We start from the raw sequence: 24985 nt of genomic DNA, 5'->3' as shown, positions 1-24985 counted from the left end.
TGGTTCCAAATAGGAAAAGGAGTATGTCAAGGCTGTATATTGTCACCCTGCTTATTTAATTTATATGCAGAGTAGATCATGAGAAATGCTGGGCTGGAAGAAGCACAAGCTGGAATCCAGATTGCCAGGAGAAATATCAATAACCTCAGATATGCAGATGATACCACCCTTATGGCAGAAAGTGAAGAGGAACGAAAAAGCGTCTTGATGAAAGTGAAAGAGGAGAGTGAAAAAGTTGGCTTAAAGCTTAACATTCAGAAAACTAAGATCATGGCATCTGGTCATGATATTAGGATCTGGGATCTGGTCACTTCCCATCAACTCATGGGAAATAGATGGGGAGACAGTGGAAACAGTGTCAGACTTTATTTTTGGGGGCTCCAAAATCACTGCAGATGGTGACTGCAGCCATGAAATTAAAAGAGGCTTACTCATTGTAAGGAAAGTTATGACCAACCTAGATAGCATATTAAAAAGCAGAGACATTACTTTGCCAACAAAGGTCCATCTGGTCAAGGTGATGGTTTTTCCAGTGATCATGTATGGAAGTGAGAATTGGACTGTGAAGAAAGCTGAGTGCCGAAAAATTGATGGTTTTGAACTATGGTGTTGGAGAAGACTCTTGAGAGTCCCTTGGACTGCAAGGAGATCGAACCAGTCCATCCTGAAGGAGATAAGTCCTCGGTGTTCATTGGAAGGACTGATGATGAAGCTGAAACTACAATAATTTGGCCAGCTCGTGAGAAGAGTTGACTCGTTGGAAAAGACCCTGATGCTGGGAGGGATTGGGGGCAGGAGGACAAGGGGATGACAGAGGATGAGATGGATGGATGGCATCACTGACTTGATAGGCATGAGTTTGAATAAACTCCAGGAGTTTGTGATGGACAGGGAGGCGTGGTGTGCTGCGAATCATGGGGTCGCAGAGTCGGACACGACTGAGCGACTGAACTGAACTGAAAGAACTCTAAAACACAAAAAGGAAAATCCATTGTAAACAATAGACAATAGTTAATAATAACAAGTTGACATTTGTTGATCAGTTGTAAAAAATGAACTGGTATCCATTGAACCAATACAAGATGCTCATAATAGAAGATACCAAGTGGAGGAAGAGAGTGGCTGTATGGGAACTCTCTATACTCTCTGCTGAATTTTCTCTAATTCTGAATCTGTTCTTTTAAAAGAGAAATACAGAGGGGCAACAAACACATAAACACATGAAAAGAAGAGCTACATCGCTCATCATGAGAAAATTTACAATGAGGTGTCACCTCATACAGGTCAGAATGGCCATCATCAAAAATTGTACAAGCAGTAAATGCTGGGGAACGTTTAGAGAAAAGGTGGGAATGGAAATTGATATAGCCACTATGGAGAACAGTAGGGAGATTCCTTTAAAAACTAGGATTCAAACTACCATATGAGCCAGCAATAGAAATACTGGGCATATACACTGAGAAAAGAATAATTGAAAAGACGCCTGTATCCAGTGTTCATTGCAGCACTACTTACAATAGACAGGACATGGAAGCAAAGTAGACTTCAGCTGACAGATGACTGGATAAAGAAGTTGTGGTAGCCACATACAATGGAATATTAGCCATAAAAAGGAACACATGTAAGTCACTTGCAGTGAGGTGGATGCACCTAGAGCCTGTTATACACAGCAAAGTAAGTTACAAACAGAAAAATAATGTACATTAACACATACACATGGAAAGTAGAAAATGGTTCTTAAGAACCTATTTGAAAGGCAGGAATAGTGACACAGATGTAGAGAATGGACATGTGGACACAACAAGTGAAGGAGTGGGTAGGACGAATTGAGAGAGTGGCACTGACAAATATAGAGTACCATGTGTACAAAAGATAACTGGTGGGAAATTGCTATATAATACAGGGAGCTCAGCCTGGTGCTGTGTGACAGCCCAGAGGGGTGAGATGAGGGGGTGGGAGGAAGTCTCATCAGCCAGGAGGAATATGTATACTTAGAGCTGATTCATCCTGGTGTATAGCAGAAACAACACAACATTATAAAGCAACTATCTGTCGATTAAAACAACTTTTTAAAAGTCGACTAATGTAAAAACTAGAAAAAAATATGGATAAGAACGCATAGCCAGTACAGAGTTATAGGCACCAATGCAAAATGAATAAAAGTCAACAATAATGAAAAGCAAAATATCACGGTAAGAATTTGATCCTCGAATTAAAATTCTTAGGAAACAGGCACAGAAGATATTGACACATGTAACAAACTTCAGAAACCTGGCATAAAAAAGATCAACACAGCAAAATCAAGAGACTGGTCTAGAAGAAACAATACTCAGACCATGTAATAGAAAACACATCATAAAAAAAAGCAGCAATATAAATAATGTAGCTACAAAGAAACCTTAGAAAAATGTATGCAGTCTACACAAAGGCAACAAGAAGCATTTCCTGAGCGCCTAAGAAAAAGAAGTCTCAAACAGAATAGTATGCTATGTGTATTCATGAGGACATATTGTAAGATTGTCGATTTTCCTTAAATACTTTACAGATTTAGTTCCACATTCACAGTAGCTGAGACTACAATCAAATATGGGAGGTTGTTTCCTGTACCCAGAACAAACCATGGAAAATTTATACAAGGAATAAAGACAACTACTAACAAAAGCAAGAACACAAAACTAAATAATCCCTGAGGGACAATAAGTCTCCATTGAACTGGACCCTATGAGTGCCCAGGTCGGGGAGTACTTTGAGGCTGACACAGGTGTGCAGGCCACAAAGGAAACAGACAACAGGATCAGCTGGAAAAGGCTTTGAACTGGACCAGTTTATTCTTCCACTGGGCCGTGGGACCATGAATCTCTACTGCTTCACTGAAGGAACCTGAGGCAGCATCCCAGAGCCCCATGCCAGGATCATGGGGCACCAAAGTTTGGGGTGGACATGGCAGTATGGCCCAGAGGTCATGAAATAACCAGCACAAACTTTGTTAGTGGTTGACAACTGGCACTTTTAAATGATCACCTTAAGAGACTGTCACACATGGACTAGAAGAGAAAAGCTTGTATCACAGTAACTGTACAAAAGGACAGAAATTCATCTCAGAACTTTCGAGCAATTCCCCTGCAGTCGACAAAGAGCCCACAGTGAGAACTGCCAGGCTAAGGAGCCCCTTCACTTTCTGTGCTGGGATTGTGTGGGCCATGGTTGGGGACAGGGGTGGATTTATACCAGAAAGGGAAGGATTTCCAGGCTCCGCCTGCAGTCAACAGTAAGATCCTGAGTTAGATGTGAGGAGTTCCACGCTACAGAAGGCATTCTCCCACCCTTCCCTCTCGCTTATCTTACCTGCAGCAGCCATTTCCAGGAAACCTTAGGCAGAAGCGTCCAGATGAGATGCCGGTGCACTTCTCACCAGGCCTCTGGCGATTTGACATCTTCCAGGTGAGGCCCTGTCCTCAGGTCAGCAGGCGGGACATAACGCAGCATTACGGTCAGGGCTAGACAGGGATAGAGGACAGAGAGCATCACTCAGCACACGAGAAGGGACCCCAGAGTGCCCTCACTGTCCGTCTCAGCAGCTCCAGGAAGGCTGTCAGGCTCGGGCTCCCAAATTCTTCCTGCTTGGTTTACTGAGAGAAGTGCGAGGCAAGGAGTGAGGCCAGTTGACTGAGCTCAGCAGGGAAGTCGCAGGACCCCCTTATGAGTCCAAGAAAGGACCACATCCCCAGCTTGCAGGAAATTCCCCCGGAAGCCCGCCCACCCAGGCCCCGCCCCTGCTGTCCTCCTGGAGCCCAGATGCGCATGATAGGAAGTGACGGCCCGCGAACCAGGCTGGGGCTTGATGCCATCTTTGAGAGCTGCTGTAGTTTCGACCAGAGGGAGGAGTCCGAGGTCTCATCAGGTGTCCAAGTCGGAGGTGACATGAGTTACAAGTGCACTGCATAGTTACAAAGATACGCCCTGGCAGTCCCAACACCCTTTCCCTCCGAAAAGAGAAAAGAGGGGACTTCACAGCTCCCCGGACACCCTGCACCTGCTCTCTGCCTGGAGGCTCAGGCCTGGCTCTTAGGTGCAATGTCCATTGGCTTCATACATGGGTTCTAGGGCATAACCTGGATCCAGGGGTGGTGGACCCTGGCTCTGTTCAGTAGAGGGAAATCCGGGATTCTGTGGAGTGAAGGAGGGACCTGTGGGGGGACTGAGGGTCTCCACACCCCAGATGGGCAGCCACGCCTAACCCCTTACCTAGTATGACATGGCGGGAGAGCAACCAGTCAGCACCTCAGCAGTTCTAAAGGCTGAGGGGATCCCTGACTGCAATCGCCGGCACGGGACACTCAGGGAAGCAGAGATCTCGTTCTGAAGGACTGGCAGCCAGTCAGTAGAAGGAGGATGTCAGGGCTCAGGAGGAGTCAGGGTAATGACAATGATCCGCGTCACTCGGTCAACTTAGGACCCTCCCATGTGGTCAGCACTTCTTCCCAGCCAAACGCGGTGATGGGTGATGTGGTCTGTCAGGGGAGGTTGGAGCTTGCTTGTGAAGGGGCAGTCTCGAGACAGCAGAAGGGCGGGTGCCGGCACTCTTCAATGGGGGCCTGAGCACTCCCTCCTCTCCTCCTCTGGGGTGACAGGGAAGGTGGCAGTGTCAACTTCAGAGCAAGAAAGGGAACAGGGTGGGTGGGTTTGTAGGTAGGGGTGGATATGAGGAGTCTTGCCCCAGTTTTCACCATGACTCTGAATGTGAACTGAGAGGAACTGCCCCCGTGCCAGCCCCAACAGGCCTCCCTCTATCGCCCAGGCAGGGCTGTCTGGCTGCGCCCCAGCAATCACTCTCACTTCCTACTCAGCAGTCTCAAGGGACAGGCTCACCAGGAGAACACGAGACTTGTCGGTCCAAGAGGACTGGCCTCAAGGACCCCTCAGAGGCGGCTTTGTGTAAAGCCAGGGAGGACTCTCCTCACTGAAGTTGCTCACAACATCTGCTTGCCCCTCCTTTAGGTGCCCTCCTTGCCTGCCACCCTGCCTGCACACACCTGTGATCCATAACCTGTGTCACCATGCCTCGGAGGCACAAGAACAAGTACCATGCCCGTGTGAAATGCCACAGGTCCAGGGAGACGCTCACTTCCCAGGAGGCCCAGGCTAGTGCTGCAGCCCCTGAAGAGGCGTCCCCTCCTCCCCCTTGTCTTTCCCTCAGGGTTTTTCCTCCAGCTCCCCTGCTTCTGGTGATCACCAGGAGCTTCAGGGAGCCATGGCCCCTAGCTCTCCTGATGCAGGGCCTTTCTGCACAGGATCTGATGAAGGTGCCCAGGGCCCAGAGGAGGAAAGTGTAGGTGCCTCCCAGGCAGCCCCAGCCACTCAGAGCACTCGCAAAGATCCTCCGACTCCCAAGGCCAGCATGCTGGTGGGGTTCCTGCTGGACAAGTAACCCAAGCAGCAGCCCCTTACACAGAACACCCTGCTGAAGGTCGTCAGCAGGAAGTACAGGCAGCACTTCCCCAAGATCCTCAGGAGAGCCTCTGAGCGTGTGGAGCTGGTGTTTGGCCTGGAGTTGATGGATGTTGACTGTAGCAGGAAGATCTATGCCCTCATCAGCAAGCTCAACCTCAGGGGCGATGAAGGTCCAAGTGATGAAGGAGGGCTGCCCAAGTCCGGTCTCCTCATGGTGCTCCTGGGCATTATCTTCGTGAAGGGTAACCACGCAACTGGGGAGGAGATCTGGGAATTACTCAGTGTGTTGGAGGTCTATGCTGGGTGGAGGCACTGGATCTTTGGGGAGACCAGAAGGCTCATCACCAAAGATCTGGTGCAGAGGAAGTACCTGATGTACTGACAGGTGCCCAATAGTGATTCTCCACGCTACGAGTTCCTGTGGGGCCGAAGAGGTTGTGCTGAGACCAATAAGATGCAGGTGTTGGAGGTGCTGGCCAAGATCCTCCATATGGTCCCTAGTTCCTTCCCAGACTTCTATGACAAGGCTCTGAGAGATCAGGTGGAAAGAGCAGGGCTGAGAGGCGCGGCCAGGGCTCCAACGATGGCTGAAGCCAGTTGCCCCTTCCAGGGCATAGTCCTACAACTCCTCCCACATCTAGGGAGGGGGACCCGGCCATTTTCTTCCCTTTTGTGTTGGAACAGAGCTGTCAGGCTCCTAACTAGTAAAGAGTAGTAGGGGTGGAAGGAACAAAACTTGTATGTTCTTTACACTTTTATGCAGTAAGGGAGTTTAGGTACAATTCATTTCAACAATATATATATCTTGTTTCCTTTATCCAGAGGAGAAATAGCTAGTGAAAGTTGATTTAAATTAGATTGGTAAGGAGATGAGGGAGGAGTTTAGCATTTTCAAATGTTACTTTTCATAAGGTTTATTGTGCTTCAGAATACAAATGTATTAATCATATAAATCACAGTTTGCTGTTTAAAGTTTGTGGGGCAGCTCCCCTGTGCTGATTTCCCTTGGACCTTGTCATTCCAATCCTCCATGATAATGGGGATGGAAGGAAGGTCCCAAACCAAGTGACCTGCCCCTCCCATCAAGTCCTTGCTAGGAAAGTTTACCTTTGATCATCAGTTTCTGATCATGCAAGACTGTCCCCTCCTCTTGTTGGGAAGAACCTTGCTCACTAAATTCCAGACAATGGTCTAAGCTGGAGACCCTCATGGAGAAGACACCCACCAAGAGAAATGACTGCTCTTGGCTGGGGGAGCCTGCTTCCATATGACAGGGATACAATAGCATAGGATACACGTAGCTGTCCCGGGGGACTCGGTGAAAAAGCATCCACCTGCAATGTGGGAGACGAAGGTTCAATCCCTGGGTGTGGAACATCCCCTGGAGGAGGAAATGGCTACCCATTCCAGTATTCCTGCCTGGAGAATCCCACAGACAGAGAGCCTGGAGTGCTACAGTTCATGGGGTTGCAACGAGTCAGACATGAATGAGGGCCTGAGCACAGACAGACAGACAGACGGGTAGCTATAGAAGTCTAGTAGGGGCCTAGAGATCGAGAAACCTAGCAACCTTTGGGAGACCAATATAAGTTACTGATCGCTCAAGAAATGTATCAGAAAATTGTGAAAGGAAGCAGGCTTGCTTAAATATGAAGCCGCGAATAAAACATGAGATATGCTCCAGTCCCTTAGGTAAAAGAAGAATGTCACCACCCTTTACTGATTTGAAGATGTACTATGATAATCCGAGCTTGACCTCATAGGGTCAGATACTCTCCTGCCCCAAATGAAGTGGGAGTGAGTGATGTAGGCCTGAGCTCTATTCACAGAAGTCAGTCTTTCCCCCTCTTTCACTTTCCTTTGACTATAAAATGTAGCCCACTTAATCCTCAGGGCAGAGCTCCATCACCTGCCTGCTTCCATCTCTTACAAGCATCCTATATTAATAATTCTATTTCCTGTCTTACATTTTGCCTTTCTGAATTCCTTCTGTGCTGCGACACAAAGAAGCTGAGCCTCGGTAAGTCCAGGCACTAGGTGAGTGATTCTAGTTAAAAGACCATGGTTCAAGTCCCAGACAGGATTTTGGCTGGATTCAAGTCCCGGCCAGGTGGGTTTCAGTCCCAGCCATGTGGGCTCAAGTCCCAACCCCAGGTGAATATTTTCAAATAGAGGAGGTCTCCATGTCACCCTGTACAAATTTTTCAACTTTGGGCTATTAAATTTCTTTACAGTGCTAGAACTAGGGGCACTTTCTTCTGCATTTCTCTGCACCTAGACTCCCAATATCTTTCCCTTTGTGTGTACAAATCCAGACACTGTAAGCCGTGAATGCCTCCAGTTTGTGTGCTTATGAAATTCAAACCAACAGTGTCTGCAGGGTTGGAATGGACCAAAAAAGAAAGAAAGAACATGGTCTAAAAATTATCTGGCTACCTTTAGAAAGGGGGCTTCCCTGGTGGCTCAGAGGGTAAAGAATCTGCCTGCAATGAAGGAGACCCAGGTTCGATCCCTGGGTTGGGAAGTGCCCCTGCAGAAGGGAAAGGCAACCCATTCTAGTATTCTTGCCTCAGAAATCCTATGAACACTGGTGCCTGGCAGGCTACAGTCAATGTTGTTGCAAAGAATCAGACAGGACTCAACAACAAGCTCCTCAAAACTCTTCTCCTTCACCAGTTCTTCTTGTGTTTGTCCCACTTTCCCACATTTTGGGAGAGGTCTTGTTGATGTCTGACAGAAGAGAATCCTTCCTGCCCTACAGCTCTAAAGATTTTCCACACTGTATAGAATCTAGATTCTACATTTCCCTTATTTACAGGTGGAGAATTTGCATCCCGTTACATGACTGTGGAGAAAGGACACACACAAACTACCTCTTTGTTATTGTAATGACTCTGACGGATTTGAAAACATTTTTTTAATTGTTACATATCAGCCATTCCCACTGTCTTCTCATGATCTTTAGAGTAAAACATAAATCACCTTTCACTGTCTGAGACATTACTGTTGAATGAAAAGATGTCTGTGTTACTAAGAATGTTGCATCCATTGCTGGCAAAAGCCAACAGGGTAAGATGACCTAACCACAAAGATCGCCAGCAGTTTCAATTATCCCCTGTATTCCTTTTGAAGCTGAAGTTAATATGCTCCCCTTTTTGCAGATATAGTCTCTATCCTTTATAGCCTTTTCCACTTCTTGTAACTCAGAGATTATCTCTTGACTCTCTTTCTCTGTTTACATAAGCATTTCCTCATATCCTAATGTCTTTGTAAAGCTCAGCATTCTATTTTAAATCACTGCCTCTATCAGAAGCATATTCTAATCAGGTGACTCAGTCAATTGCAACGGGCTTAGAAAGGCTGTCCTATAAGGAGAGAGAACCTGGACACCAGCAACTGAACTACGAGTTGCAGCCTCCCTGTTTATTTCAAACCCTTTATTTTGAAATAATAGATCCATAAATTGTAAAAACAAATATTGGAAAGATTGAAGGCGGGAGAAGGGGATGACAGAGGGTGAGATTTGTTGGATGGCATCATGGACTCGATGGACATGAGTATGAGTAAGCTCCAGGACTTGGCGATGGACAGGGAAGCCTGGCACGCTACAGTCTATGGGGTCACAAAGAGTTGGACACAACTGAGAGATTGAACTGAATTGAGTGGTGGTAAGTAACTTTTCATGGACTTGTTTGCCTTTTGTATGTCTTCTTTGGAGAAATATCTATTCAGATCTTTATTTCTAATCAATAGATATGTCAAGGTGATACGTGCCACTCCTATGGTTACATTAGAGTACCTGATGGCATTCCTGTGATCGCAGACATTATTTTATGAGACATTATTTTGCTAGCGGATATGTTCTTACTTCCCTACCTACCTTGAATAAGAAACCTGTCAGAGGAGGAGCTAAGGTGGCAGAGGAATAGGATGGGGAGACCCCTTTCTCCCCCACAAATTAATTGAAAGATCATCTGAATGCTGAGCAAACTCCACAAAACAACTTCTGATCACTAGCAGAGGACATGAGGCACCCAGAAAAGCAGCCCATTGTCTTCAAAAGGAGGTAGGACAAAATATAAAAGATAGAAAGTGAGACAATAGAGTTAGGGATGGAGATCCGTCCAGGGAAGGGAGTCTTAACAGAGGAAGTTTCCAAACACCAGGAAACCCTCTCACTGGCGGGTCTGGTGGAAGTTGTCCAATCTCGGAGCGCAACCTAACTTGGAGGAAAAATAAATAAAACCCACAGATTACATGCCTGAAAGCAACTCCCAGCAGAAAAGCACCCCAGACGCTTGCATCCACCACCAGCAAGTAGAGGTTGAACAGAGAGGAATGGGCGGCGGCATTGCTTAGGCAAAGGACCAGGCCCGAAAGCCCCGAGGGCAATCTGAGGGAGCTAAGAAAGATGGAAACTTCAACTGTGGGATGCACTACCCGCCTGTTCCCAGAACAAAGGACTGAGCGAATACCAGAGACAAGCTAGCCGGCTACGGACCGGCCCATCCCCTGCTGGAGGCAAGAGGCAGGGGGAGGGGAAAGGGGCAACCTCGGCCCCAGAGAAGGCATCCCCTACCAAACTGCAAACTGGCTTACATTCTCTAACCAAAGACTTCCTGAGATTCTGGATGATTGACATCTGCGGGAAGGGTCGCAGCCAGAGATCAGATCCCCAGAAGAGACAGAAGGCGCACCCGACCTGCGCGCGGAAACTGAGGCTGGGACCCTGGAGGGGATGAGCCACACTGCACCTGGAGAGAGTGTGCTCATCAAGCTCCTGGCTGCTTGAGCTGCTCGGGCTGGGGAAGGCATAGAACTCAGGCCCAAACGAGTCTGCGCTTTTGTGGAGTACCCGAAAACTGGAACCACAAGCAACTCAGGGCCCGCTCCCTATAGAGCAGCCTGGAGCCTGAGCAGTGTAGATGGGGAAATTACACACGCCATGAGTGGGGGCAAACCCAGTGTGGCTGGAACACTGTGAGTACTCCCCACACACGCCAGTGACATTTGTCTGCAGCGCCCCTCCCTCCCCACAGCATGACTGAACAAGCGAACCTAAACAAGAGACCACCTCCGCCCACTGGCGTCAGGGCGGAAATTAGACACTGTAGAGACCAGCAAACAGAGCCAAATAAACAAACGGAACCACTTCAGAAGTGACAGGTGTAACAGATTAAAATCCCTGTAGTTAACACCAACTACACCAGAAAGGGCCTAGAGATATTGAGAAGTGTAAGCTGGAACAAGGAGCTATCTGAAACTGAATTGAACCCACACTGCCCACAACAGCTCCAGAGAAATTCCTAGATATATTTTTACTATTATTATTATTTTTTAATTAAAAAAATTTTCTCTTTCTTTTTTCTAAAGTCCTCTATTACTCCTTAATTTTCATTTTTATAACCCACTATAACCTGGCAAAAAAAGGACACTATTTTTAAAGCGAACTTCATATATATTTCTTTAATTTTTTGTTTTTGTTTTTTTTTTAATTGTATTTTAAAGAGTCTAACCTCTACTCTAGATTTTTAATCTTTGTTTTTCAGTATTTGATATCAATTTTGGACATTTAAGAATCCAAACTTCAGTACCCAGTTTTACTCAGGAGTGTGATTACTGGTTTGATTACTCTCTCCCCCTTTTGACTCTTTTTCTCCCCCAGATCACCTCTATTTCCTCCATCCCCCTTCACTTCTCAATCCAATTCTGTGAATCTCTGTGGGTGTTCTGGGCTGTGGAGAACACTTAGGGAACAGAGTACTGCCTAAATCTGTCTCTCTCCTCTTGAGTCCCCCTTTTTCTCCTCCTGCTCACCTCTATCTCCTTCTTCCCTCTCCTCTTCTTCATGTAACTCTGTGAACCTCTCTGGGTGCACCTCACTGTGGAGAATCCTTTCACCATTAACCTAGAAATTTTATTATCAGTGCTGTATGGATGGAGAAGTCTTGAGGCTACTGGAAGAATAAGACTGAAATCCAGAGGCAAGAGGCTTAAGCCCAAAACCTGAGAATACCAGAGAACTCCTGACTACAGGGAACATTAATTAATAAGAGATCATCCAAAAGCCTCCATACCTACACTGAAAATAGCCACCACCCAAGAGCCAATAAGTTCCAGAGCAAGACATACCATGCAAATTCTCCAGCAACGCAGGAACATAGCCTTGAACGTCAACATACAGGCTGCCAAAAGTCACACCAAACACATAGACCCATCTCAAAACTCACTACTAGACACTCCATTGCACTCCAGAGAGAAGAAATCCAGTTCCACTCACCAGGACACCGACACAAGCTTCCCTAACCAAGAAACCTTGACAAGCCAATCGTCCAGCCCCAACCACTGGGAGAAACCTCCACAATAAAAAGGAACCACAGACCACCAGCATACAGAAAGGCCACTCCAAACACAGCAATCTAAACAAGATGAAAAGGCAGAGAAATACCCAGCAGGTAAAGGAACATGAAAAATGCCCACCAAGCCAAACAAAAGAGGAAGAGATAGGGAATCTACCTGAAAAAGAATTTAGAATAATGATAATAAAAATGATCCAAAATCTTGAAAACAAAATGGAGTTACAGATAAATAGCCTGGAGACAAGGATTGAGAAGATGCAAGAAATGTTTAACAAGGACCTAGAAGAAATAAAAAAGAGTCAATTAAAAATGAATAACGCAATAGATGAGATCAAAAACACTCTGGAGGGAACCAACAGTAGAATAACGGAGGCAGAAGATAGGATAAGTGAAGTATAAGATAAAATGGTAGAAATAAATGAAGCAGAGAGGAAAAAAGAATCAAAAGAAAGGAGGACAAACTCAGGGACCTCTTGGACAATGTGAAATGCCCCAACATTCGAATCATAGGAGTCACAGAAAAAGACAAAAAGAAAGGCCATGAGAAAATACTCGAGGAGATAATAGCTGAAAACTTCCCTAAAATGGGGAAAGAAATAGCCACCCACGTTTAAGAAACCCAGAGAGTCCCAAACAGGATAAACCCAAGGCAAAACACCCCGAGACACATATTAATCAAATTAACAAATATCAAACATAAAGATCAAATATTAAAAGCAGCAAGGGAGAAACAACAAATAACACACAAAGGGATTCCCATAAGGATAACAGCTGATCTATCAATAGAAACTCTTCACGCAAGAAGGGAATGGCAGGACATACTTAAAGTAATGAAAGAGAATAACCTACAACCCAAATTATGGTACCCAGCAAGGATCTCATTCAGATAGGAAGGAGAATTCAAAAGCTTTACAGACAAGCAAAAGCTGAGAGAATTCAGCACCACCAAACCAGCTCTTCAACAAATGCTAAAGGACCTTCTCTAGATAGGAAACACAGAAAGGTTGTATAAACGCGAGCCCAAAACAACAAAGTAAATCGCAACAGGACCATATTTATCAAAATTACCTTAAATGTAAATGGGTTGAATGCCCTAACCAGAAAAAAAAGGATGGTGTTATTTAAAAGAGGATTTGAAGGTGTTGCAAATGTATCATGCAAACTCTACAAAAAGCAGTAAAAAATTTTTAAACATATAACTGATGTCCCAAGAGGAGAGAAAATAAAATCATGTTAAATCTTCACTCAAAACTACACAAGGCAGAAATACATAAGAATATTAAAACAACAACAACAACAACAAAGAACAAATTCAATGAATAGAAAACAGTTACAAATATGGTCATTTTTAAACAAACTCTGCATAATCACTTGTAATGTGAATGGTCTAAATATACAAATTAAAAGGTAGAGATTGATGAAAAGAAATTGAAACGACAAAAATATACCAAACCCTATGCTGTCCATCTTTATTTTGGGCTTCCCTGGAAGCTCAGATGGTAAAGAATCCACCTGCATTGTAGGAGACCAAGGTTCGATACCTGGGTTGGGAAGATCCCCTGGAGTAGGGCATGGCAGCCCACTCCAGTATTCTTGCCTGTAGAATCCCCATGGACTGAGCAGCCTGGCAAGCTACAGTCCATGGGCGTGCAAAGAGTCGGACATGCCTGAGCGACTAAGCACAAGCGGTCTAAGAGAAACCCACCCTAAATTCAAAGACATGAATAGATTAAAAGTAAAGGGATAGAGAAAACTATACCATGCTAATATGAGTGGTTAAAAAAAAAAACAAACTAAAGCAACACTGTACTCGCTAAATCTATTTCTGGTAAAGCAGTATTCAGAACAAGAAAATCAGGAATAAAATGGGCATTACTTAAAGATTAAGTGGTCAACACTCAAAGAACTCATAGCAAACCTTAAGGTGTATGGACCAAAACAGCTGTGTTAAAATAAAATACCCACACATGTAAATCCATGGCTGATTCATGTCAATGTATGGCAAAAACCACTACAGTATTGTAAAGTAATTAGCCTCCAACTAATAAAATTAAATGAAAAAAATAAATAAAATAAAATACCCAGAGCAAACACTGATGTGGCAAATATGCTCTCACAGGAGATATCAACACATCTCTTTCAGTAATTGCCAGATTCAGTAGGTGGCAAATCAGTAAGGTCCACTTGAACTGAAAAGTAAGTAACAACCATTAACCAGATCTGAATGACATTTTTTGAATGACAGCAGGAAACACATTATTTTCAAGTTCACATGGAACATACATCAAGATAGATCAAAGTCCAAGCCATAAAATGCACATCATCAAATTTAAAAGAATACAAATAATACAGAGAATGCTCTCCGAGTGTGACGGAAATAAACTAGAAATTGATAACAAAAAGACAGCAGGAAAATTAAAGATTATTTGCAGAGTAAACAATAAACATCTACATAACACATGGGCCAAAGAGAAAATCTAATGAGAAATGTTAAGATATTTTCACAAAATGAAAACAAATTACAACTTGTCAGAAGTTGTGTGATACAGCAAAATCAGTAAAGAGACATATACAGCATTGAATGCCTATAACAAAAAAAAACCCGACAATTAATAACTTAAGCTTCTGTATTAGTAAACTTGTGAAAGAAAAGAAAAAGCAGAGGAAGAATAAATCAAAGCAGAAACCAATGACACTGAAAAACGGAAAATAATGCAGAGAAAGAACAAAACCTGAAGAAGTTTCTTTAAAGATACAAAATAAAAAGAAGATAAAATTCTCCCCAGGCTAAAGAAGAAAAAAGAGAGAAAACACAAATTAAATTACTAAGAGTAGAAATGAAGGAGAGGCCATAACTACTGATTCCATGGACATTAAAAGGATAATGAGTGAATATTATAAAGAACTCTGTGCCTACAATAATGAAAGGTTCAATGGAGAAACTGCTTGAAGGTATAACTTAGAACCATTTTCACAAAGAAAAATAGATAACAGTCTATCTATTAAAGAAACTTAATCTATAACTAATAAGCTTCCAACAAAGACAGCAACAGACCCAGATGTTTCCACGGATGAATTCTAACAAAAATTTAAGGAAGAAATGATAACAATTCTCTACAATCTCTCCCAGAAAATAGAAGTGAAAGGAACACCTCCTAATTCCTTTTCTATGAGGTGAGCATTACACTTGAATATCAAAATCAGATGAAGAAATTAAGAGAAAAAAATTGCACACAAATACCTCTGATGAACATAAAAGAAAATTCCCAAACAAAATATAAGAAAAGAAACCAAACAATCCATAGAAGGAATTACATACTGTATCTAAGTAGGATGCATTTCAGATGTGCAACATTTGAAAGTCAATAATCATAAATCATAATATCAATAGTTTAAGGAAGATAATCACAAGATCATATGAACAGATGAAGGGAAAAATCATCTGATGAAATCCAACATCCATTCATCATAAAAATTCTCAGCAAACTAGATACAGACAGGCATTTCCTCAGCTTCATATAAAACATCTAAAACGAAGTACAGGTAAAACATCATACTTCATAGGGAGAAGACAGAAGCTGTCACAATAAGGTGAGGAACAAGGCGAGGATATCCCTTCTCACCATGCTTATTCAACACCGGACTGAAAGTCCTAGCCAATGCAATGAGATAAGAGAACAAAGCAACAAATACAGATATTTGGAAGGGAAAAATGGAATTATAATCACCACCAACAAAAACACTCCTGGCATTAATAAGCCAGGAGTATATATTAATAAGGTTAATATATTATCAATATATAATGATTATATAATTAATATATTAGTAAGGTTAATATATAACAGTCAATAGTTTTCCAAGAAAGAGATGGACTTGCAATTAAAAATCTAACACCACTTACATTAGCACCAAAATATATTAAAAATAATTCTTTAAAAAATATGTATAAGATTTACATGAGAAAAATAAACTGCACTGAAAAAAATTAAAGAAGATCTAAGTAAATAGACCTTTCATGTTCATAGAGTCAGAGATGCTATATTGTTGAGATGTCACTAATTTCCAACTTAATCTAGATACTTAATGCAATTCTATTCAAAATTCTAGCAAGTTAGCTTGTAGACAGCAGCAAACAATTTAAAGTTTATGTAAAAAATGTAATGATCCATAATACCAACTGAAGTCAATGTTAAGGAAGATCAAAGTCAGAGAATTGATAATATGGGATGTCAAAACTTACTTTAAAGCTACAATTATCAAGACTGTATGTTATTAACAGAATAATAGACAGATAAATGGCACAGAACAGAAAATCTAGAAACAGACACCCCAAACACTCACCCAACCTTTAACAAAGGACCAAAGGCAATTCAATGGAAAAGGACAGTCTTTTAAACTTACAGACCTGGGATAACTAAACATCCATATAGAAGAAAAATGAATCCACATACAAACGCTAAACCTTTCAAAATAATTAACTGAAAAGCAATCACAGACCTAAATGAAAAACTCACAATTAAAAAAAAAATTGCAGGGACATCCCTGGCAGTCCAGTGTTTACAACCCAACACTTCCACTGCAGGGGGAACAGGTTTGATCGCTGGTCAGGGACTAGGATTCCACATGCCATATGGAACAGGTAAAAAAATCTGGACAATAACACGGGGGCAAAACTTGAGTTTGGAATCAGATTTTAGGCACAACACCAAAAACACAATCCATGAAAGAAAATAATAAGCTGAACTTTGTTAATATCGAAAATTTCTATCTGCAAAATATACTATGAAGATAATGAAAAAGAAAGGCCACAAACTGGGAAAAATAATTCTAAGACATATCTCATGATAAACATGTGGCAAAAATACACAATCAACTCTTAAAACTCAACAATAAGAAAACAAATAAGTCAATCTAAAAGTGGTTAAAAGAGCTGAACAGACATCTCACTGAAGAATATACACAGATGGCAGCCAGCCTATGAAAAGATGGTCTACATCACATGTCTTCAGGGAATTTCAGATTAATACAACAATGACATACCTATTAATAGGGATAACACAAAAACAAACACCTGACGATCTCAAATGCTGGCAAGGACCGGGACCAATAGGAAGTCTAACTCAGCACTGAAAGAATGCAGTGATACAGACATACTGGAAACTGTCTGGCAATTTCTTTTAAGCTAAACATAGTCTTATATGATCTAGCAGATGTTCACTTAGGTATTTACTCAGAAAAGCTGAAAATTTAACTTCATCCAAAAACCTTCAAAAATATTAACAGCAGGCTAATTCATAGCTGCCAAAAATGCAATCAGCCAAGATGACCTTCAGTACATGAATGGCTAAACAAACCTGGTAGTTTATATGATGGAATGCTATTCAGCCTTCAAAGGAAAAATTTCAAACCATAAAAACATACAGAGAAACAAATGCATATTGAATAGTAGAAGGAGCCAGTACAAAAAGCCTACATCCTGTATCATTCTATTAATATTATATTCTGGGAAAGGCCAATTGTTAGAAAGAAGAAAACTTTCAGTAGTTGTCAGGGGCTTAAAGTGAGGTTTTGAGGGATGGGCAGGTGATCATGGGAGATTTATAGTACAATGAAACTCCCCTGCATGACACTATGTTTGTTGAGCAGGTAATGTCATGCATTTGTGAAGCACTACAGAACTATGAGAGAGAAAAAGTAAAAAATATTGAAACAATGGACAATAGTTAAAAATAATGTATTGATATTAGTTGATCAATTGTAAGACATGAACTTGTATCCATTCAAACAATACAAGATGTTAATATACTAAGGAGAGGAAGACACTGGCTGTATGGGAACTCTATATAATCTGCTTAATTTTCTGTAATCCTATTTTGGCTATATAGAAAAAAAAGAAAAGAAACAGAAGGTCCACAGTACATGAAAAAAGACTCAACATTGCTCATTACGAGAGAAATCCAAATCTAACTACATAGAGTATCACCTGACACCGGTCAGAAAAGCCATCAAAAAAAAAAAATCTACCAATAAGAAATGAAGGAAAGGGTGTGAGTAAAAGGGAACCCTCTTGCACTCTGAGGGGGAATGTAAATTGATATAGCCACTATGGAATGCAGTATGGAGATTACTTTAAAATATAGAAAGAAAATTGCCATATGATGCAGCAATACCACTACTGGGCATATACACTGATTAGTGTATTTATAAGTTAGGTATACAAAACATACATGTATCACACTGCTCATTGCAACACTATTTACAGCAGCCAGGACATGGAATGTAACCTCAATTTTCACTGACAGATGAGTGGATAAAGACCTTGTGGTAGATATAGACAATGGAATATCACTCATTTATACAAAAGAACAAATTTAAGTCAGTTGTAATAAATTAGATGCACCTAGAGCCTGTTATACAGTGAAATAAGTTAGAAAGGGAAAACCATTGTATATTAGAGCATACATATATGGAATCTACAAAATGGTAGATATACACCTATTTGCAGGTCAAGAATGGAGACACAGACGTAGAGAACAGACATGTGGACACATCGGGGGAAGGAGACAGACGAATTGAGAGAGTGGCATGGACAAACACACACTACCATGTGGACAACAGGCATCTGGGGGAAGTTCCTGTATGACACAGGAGTCAGCTCTGTGACGACCTAGAGTGGTGAGGTCAGGGGTGGGAGGGAGGTGCATGAGGGAGGGGACATATGGATACTTCTAGCTGCTTCATACAAGAGAACCTGATGCAACATTTAATGATCTTCTCATTAAAAATAATTGTTAAAAAACCTATGAATTAAAAAACTAGAAAAAAAATCTGGAGAAGTACGCATAGCCACTAGATTTATATACAACAATGCCAAATGAATAAAAGTCAGAAGTAATGAAAAGCAAAAGATCACAGTAACAATTTGATTCTCGAATTAAAAATCTAATAAAACAGGAAAAGAAACACTCAAACATATAGGGAACTTCAAAAATCTTGTATAAACAAAAAGATCAGCACAGCAAAATCAAGACATTGGTCTGGAAGAATCAGCAATTACTTACAGCAAGTAACAGAAAATACACCATAAACAAAAGCAACCATACAAAAATTTACCTAGAAAGAAACTTTAGAAAAATGTCTATAGTCTTCATGGAGGCAACAAGAAGAATCTCAACAACAAGAGAGTCTCAGGAAAAAGAGGGCTCAAATAGAATAGTATGTTGTGTATATTCATGACGAACAGATATTGTAAGACTGTAAATTTTCCCTAACTCCTTTATAGACTTAGTACCACATTCAGAGTCGCTGAGACCACAATGAAACACGGTCTGCTGTTTCTTCTACCCAGAAGTAACCATGGAAATGTTAGGAAGGAATAAAGAAAACTATTAACAAAAGTAAAAACATAAAATTAAATAATCTCTGATGGACAATAAGTCTCCACTGAACTTGACCCTATGCGCACCCAGTTGGGGCAGTACTCAGAGACTGGCACACATGCGCAGCCTGCAAGGGAAGCAGACACCAGGATCAGCTGGAAAAGGCTTTAAAAGGCTCAATCCTGGCTTGAGCCCTGGATTCCTCCACTCTGCCCTGGGATCATGAATCTCCACTGCTTCACTGAAGGAATCTGAGGCAGCATCTCCGAGGCCCCATGCCAGGACCATGTGGCACCAAAGTTTGGGTTGGGTGTGGCAAGATGGCCCAGATCATGAAACAACCAGCACAAAGTTCGTTGTGTCTGTGCTTAGTCACTCAGTTGTGTCCGACTCTTTGCAACCCCATGGACTGTAGCCCACCAGGCTCCTTTGTCCAAGGGGGATACTCCAGACAAGAATACTAGAGGGGTTTGCCATGCCCTCCTCCAGGGGATCTTCCCAACCCACGGATTGAACCCAAATCTCCTGCACTGCAAGCAGATTCTTTACTAGCTGAGCCACCAGGGAATGTTAGTGGATGAGAAGTGGCCCTTTTAAATGATCACCTTAATAGACTATCACACAGAGACTAAAAGAAAAAAGTTAGTATCACAGTATTTGTACAAAACGACAGAACTTCATCTCGGAACTTTTGAGCAATGACCCTGCAGTCGACTGAGAGCCCACAGTGAGAACTGGCAGGCTAAGGAGCCCCTTCACTTACTCTTCTGGAATTGTATGAGCATAGTTGGGGACAGGGGTGGACTTATACCAGAAAGGGAAGGATTTCCAGGCCCTATAAGCACTCAATATGAATGAAGATTAAGAGTGACATGTGAGGGGTTCCACACCACAGAAGACCATCTCCCATCCTTCCCTCTCAGCTTATCTTACCTAAAGCAGCCATTTCCAGGAAGCCTCAGGTAGAAATGGCGAGATGAGATGTATGTGCCCTTCATACCAGGAGACTCGGGGGTTCACATCTTTGATGTGAGGCCTTGGCCTCAGGTCAGCAGATGGGACGTAGCCCAGCACCTACAGGGGTTAAGGGAAGGCATGGAGAACGACAGAGCATCGCTTACTACAGAAGAGGGAGCCCAGAAGAGCCCTCGCTGTCAGTCTCATGGGTTCCAGGAAAGCTGCTCGGCTTCAGCTCCCCAATTCTTCCAGCTGGGGGTGCTGACACAAGTGAGAGGCATGCAGTGAGCCAGCTGACAGTTCAGGACAGGGACGGCCCAGGACCCCTTAAGAGTCAAGGGAACGTCCACCTGCCAATCCTGTGAGAAGCTCCCCCGGAACCCCGCCTGTCCAAGTCCCGCCCCTACCGTCCTCCTCAAGCCAAGATGCGCATGACAGGAACTGACGTCCTCCTAAGCACGTTGGGGGTGTGACGCCATCCTTGACTGTGCCGCCATCTCTGACAGCTGTCATTGACGGTGGCCTGAGGGAGTCGTCCCAAGTCTCACTGGGTGTCGAGATCGGAGGTGATATGAGTTACGAGTGCAGGTATATGTCTCTGCACCCCGAATCCCCTTTCCCTCCGAAAAGAGGGGGCCGCAAAACCTCCGGCCACTCTACCACTACACTCAGACCAGAGGCTCCAGCCTAGCTCTTAGGCCCCAAGACCATCCACTAGGGGGTCTCGGGAAAGAATGCCTCGGTCAGGCTCTGCTAGACCCCAGCTCCGCTCAGCAGAGGGAGAGCCACGAGCCCTGGGGAGTGAAAGAGGGACTCTCGGGGCAATGAGAGTCTCCATACACCAGAACGGCAGCCATGTGTAACCCCCCACTCACCGCGATTTGGCCGCGGATCATCTGGGCAGCAGCCGGGCAGCTCTAAAGGCTGAGGGGCTCCCTCACTGCAACCTCGTCTGTGGGACACTCAGGGAAGAGGGGACCTTGGTCTGAGGGGCCAGCAGCCGGTCAGTAGAGTGAAGATGTCAGGGTTTGGGAAGAGTCAGGATGAGGACCATCCTCCCCGACAAACGGGCAACTCAGGATCCTCCCCTGTGGTCAGTGCTTCCTCCTGGCAAAACATCGGGAAGAGGGGCGGCGGTCTGAGAGGGGAGCTTGGAGCCTGGTCGTGAAGGGGAAGCCACGAGACAGCTGAAGGGAAGGTCCTGGGACCCTTCAGTGGGGGGCTGAATACACCCTCCTCTCCTCATCTGGGTGACTGGGAAGGTGGCAGAGTCAATTTCAGATAGGAGAGGGATCTGGGTGTCTGCCGGAGAGGGAGCGTTGGATATGGGGAGTCTCGCACCAGTTTTCATCCTGACTCTGAATGTCAGCTGAGAGGACTTGCCTCCCCTGCCAGCCCCCACTGGCTACCCCTCTAACGCCCTCTGCTGCACCCCAGGGCTCACTCTCACTTGCTACTCAGCGATCACAGGTGGCCGGATGACCAGGTGAACAGGAGCCCTGTGGGTCCTAGAGCACTGGCCTCAAGGACCCCTCAGAGGCGGCTTCCATTCAAGCCAGGGAGGACTCTCCTTGCTGAAGGTGCTCACAGTGTCTCCTTCTCCCTCTTCCAGGTGCCCTCCTTGCCTGCCTTCCTGCCCGCACTCCCACCTGCGGACCCTGACCTGTGTCACCATGCCTCGGAGGCACAAGAACAAGTACCATGCCCACGGGAAACGCCACCAGGTCCGGGGGGACACTCAGGAGGCCCAGGCCAGTGCTGCTGCAGCCCCAGGAGAGGAGTGCCCCTCCTCCCCCTCTTCTGTGCCTCAGGGTTCTCCCCCGAGCACCCCTGATACTGGCAATCACCAGGAGCTTCAGGGAGCCATGGCCCCTAGCTCTCCTGATGCAGGGCCTACCTGTGTAGAATCTGATGAAGGTGCCCAGGGCCCAGAGGAGGAAAGTGCAGGTGCTTCCCAGGCGGCGCCTGCCATGGAGAGCACTTTCAAAGATCCTCTGGCCAGGAAGGCCAAGATGCTGGTGGAATTCCTGCTGGAGAAATACATCAAGAAGGAGCCCATCACGCAGAAGGCCCTGATGAAGGTCGTCAGCAGGAAGTACAGGCAGCACTTCCCCGAAATCCTCAGGATAGCCTCTGAGCGCGTGGAGCTGGTGTTTGGCCTGGAGCTGAAGGAAGTCGACCGCAGCAAGAACATCTACGTCCTCATCAGCAAGCTCAGCATCGGGGGCAACGAAGGTCCAAATGATGAGGGTGGGGTTCCCAAGTCTGGTCTCCTCATGTTGCTCCTGGGGGTCATCTTCATGAATGGTAACCGGGCCACCGAGGAGGAGGTCTGGGAATTCCTCAATATCTTAGGAATCTACGCTGGGAGGAGGCACTGGATCTTTGGGGAGCCCAGGAGGCTCATCACCAAAGATCTGGTGCAGAAGGAATACCTGAACTACCGCCAGGTGCCCAATAGTGATCCTCCACGCTATGAGTTCCTGTGGGGCCCGAGAGCTTGTGCTGAGACCAGTAAGATGAAGGTACTGGAGGTTCTGGCCAAGATCCTCCATTCGGTCCCTAGTTCCTTCCCAGACCTCTATGAGGAGGCTCTGAGAGATCAGGCAGAGAGAGCAGGGCCGAGAGGCGCGGCCAGGACCCCAACCATGGCGAGGCCAGTGCCCCTTCCAGGGCCAAGTCCTGCAGCTCCTCCCACATCTAGGGAGGCGGGCAGGGCACTTTGTTCCCTTTGTGTTGGAAGACAGCAGTCACGCTCCTAAATAGTGCAGAGTAGTAGGGTGTAGGAAACAAAACCCATATGTTCTTACAGTTGTAAATGGTAAGCGAGTTTAGGTGCAGCTTGCTTTAACAAAATATATATCTGTTTTCTTTTATCCATATGAGAAATACCTAGTGAAAGATGATTTAAAGTAGATAGGTAAAGAGATGAAGGAGGTGTTTAGTGTTTTCAAATGTGATTACTTTTGATAATGTTTATTGTGCTTCAGAATTCAAATGTATGAATCATAAATCATAGTTTCTTGCTGTTTTAATGTTTTCAAAGTGTGGGGATTTGTAAAGCAAACTGAAAGTATTGAATATGTTGTTCACAATCTAAATAAGATAACATGACACTAGAAGAGAATTTTTCTTGAAGAGTAGTCAAGCTTCTAGAGTGCGTGATCATATGGGTTGGAGTAATAAAATTTAGATCTCATTGATCTTTCTGTTGCACACAAATAAATTCTATATATAATTTTTTCATTTATTTCAAATATTTTTACTTCTAAGAGTTTGCTTTTCTTCAGAGTATTAATTTGATAATGATACTGCTGTTATATTTATTGCTGTTATAAAAGTTTTAAAGGTACACTTTTGGTAGAATTGAAGATATTCATGAACCATCTATATTGTCTTTATGATCTGGAAATAGGTAACATAGCACTGCAAGAGATTTTCATGGAAATGTGAAAGACAACCCCAGAAAATACTGAAAAACACAAAGAAAATGGAGAAAAAAATAGAGTAAAAAGTCTTTCAGTTGTGGTTTACCTCATTTCTTTTAAACTTTCTTTTAGTAAAAATAAAAAATAGTTTTACTCATTGAGCTCATTTAAGAATATTTGTTTCTTTTGTAGTAATTTACTGCCTATTTTTGTTCCCTTCTGGATTAAAAATAATTTCAGATGGGAAGGTGGTATTTGAGGGGTTCATAGAAATCATAACTTTCATTTATTACAAAACAATACTTCTTAATCAGTATGCCACTGCTTTATATGTAGTACATGCATTGCAGCATTCATGCAGGATCGGATTTTGCAGACTCCGTTTATGGAGTTACGTGCAAATTTCTCAAGTTCACAAACTGATGAAGTGACCTTCCCAGGACTAATGCCCTGATCTGGATTAGTGCAGAGCCCACAAAGTGCCACTTCTCTCAGCCTAAGCCAGACATCATGTCTTTTCATTCATTTTTCCTCTAAACACTCCAAAAAATGTATGCCTGTTTTAAATCTCTCAGGAGTCACTGTCTTTCCTAGTCACATGTCCATCCTATGAAAAAAGGTTGTCATAAGTATATTGCCATTGTGCTGGGTTGTTTTGTTAGATGTTTCAGGCAAGGCACTGAATCTGGTCTCTGTGATTCCAACTTTGCCTGATGTGGCAGTACAATACAGATTTAAAGCCAAAATTAGCACAGCATGCAAGTGCCCTAAAATGGAATCCAGCATTACAAACACATTTATTTAAAACTCAGATGAAAAGCTTGTGGAACACACAGACACATTTACACAAGTAACATGCATGTATATGTGCTATATATGTGAACATATACATATATATGTATATATATATATCTCGATAGATACATATATCTGTTCATACAGATATAGTCAAACAGAAACAGGAAAGTATGAGCCTGTAAAGCAAAATATAATCAAGGTTCCTCTTCTGAGAGTGTAAAATTACAGGATTTGAAAATCATATTTATGTTTGATGTTTTCTAACACTGCTGAAACACATACAAAATACTATTAAACTATAAGATAATAGAAATATTCCAAATGAGAGAGATCAAAGATAAATGTATAACCTCTAGAGGTTTTTTTTCCCCCCCAATATTGATTAACTTTTGGCCTCATTCTATTCAGCCTCTGATTTACTCACTCCTATTCTAAATAGGGAAATGTATTACTAGTAGTAGGATCTGTGTACTGAACCAACTGAAGAGCTTCCCTCCAGGAGAAGTAGTAACTTATATTTTAAAAGAATAAATGATATCTATATCGAAAACATATTTTCCTTGACATGAGTGTACTCATTATTCACATGAAGACCTCTATGTAGGTGATCTTT

The 24985-nt window shown here is 43.4% G+C and overlaps 2 protein-coding genes across 3 annotated transcripts in view; both read left to right on the top strand.

Annotated features, from left to right (window-relative positions):
* The window catches only part of LOC122435956 (melanoma-associated antigen B4-like), a 51355-nt gene that overhangs the window by 9587 nt on the left and 16783 nt on the right, over positions 1 to 24985 (top strand). The window lies entirely within an intron of this gene.
* Positions 20609 to 22850, top strand: LOC122435605 (melanoma-associated antigen B4-like). The gene is given in 3 exon segments (XM_043459769.1): positions 20609 to 20712; positions 21759 to 22798; positions 22801 to 22850. Coding segments are annotated over 2 exon segments (1029 nt in total). The 5' UTR covers positions 20609 to 20712; positions 21759 to 21819.

Source organism: Cervus canadensis, chromosome X (assembly GCF_019320065.1).
Source record: "Cervus canadensis isolate Bull #8, Minnesota chromosome X, ASM1932006v1, whole genome shotgun sequence".
NCBI lineage: Eukaryota > Metazoa > Chordata > Mammalia > Artiodactyla > Cervidae > Cervus > Cervus canadensis.
Note: the sequence above shows the minus strand (reverse complement) of the source record. Positions and strands in the feature narration are given on the sequence as shown.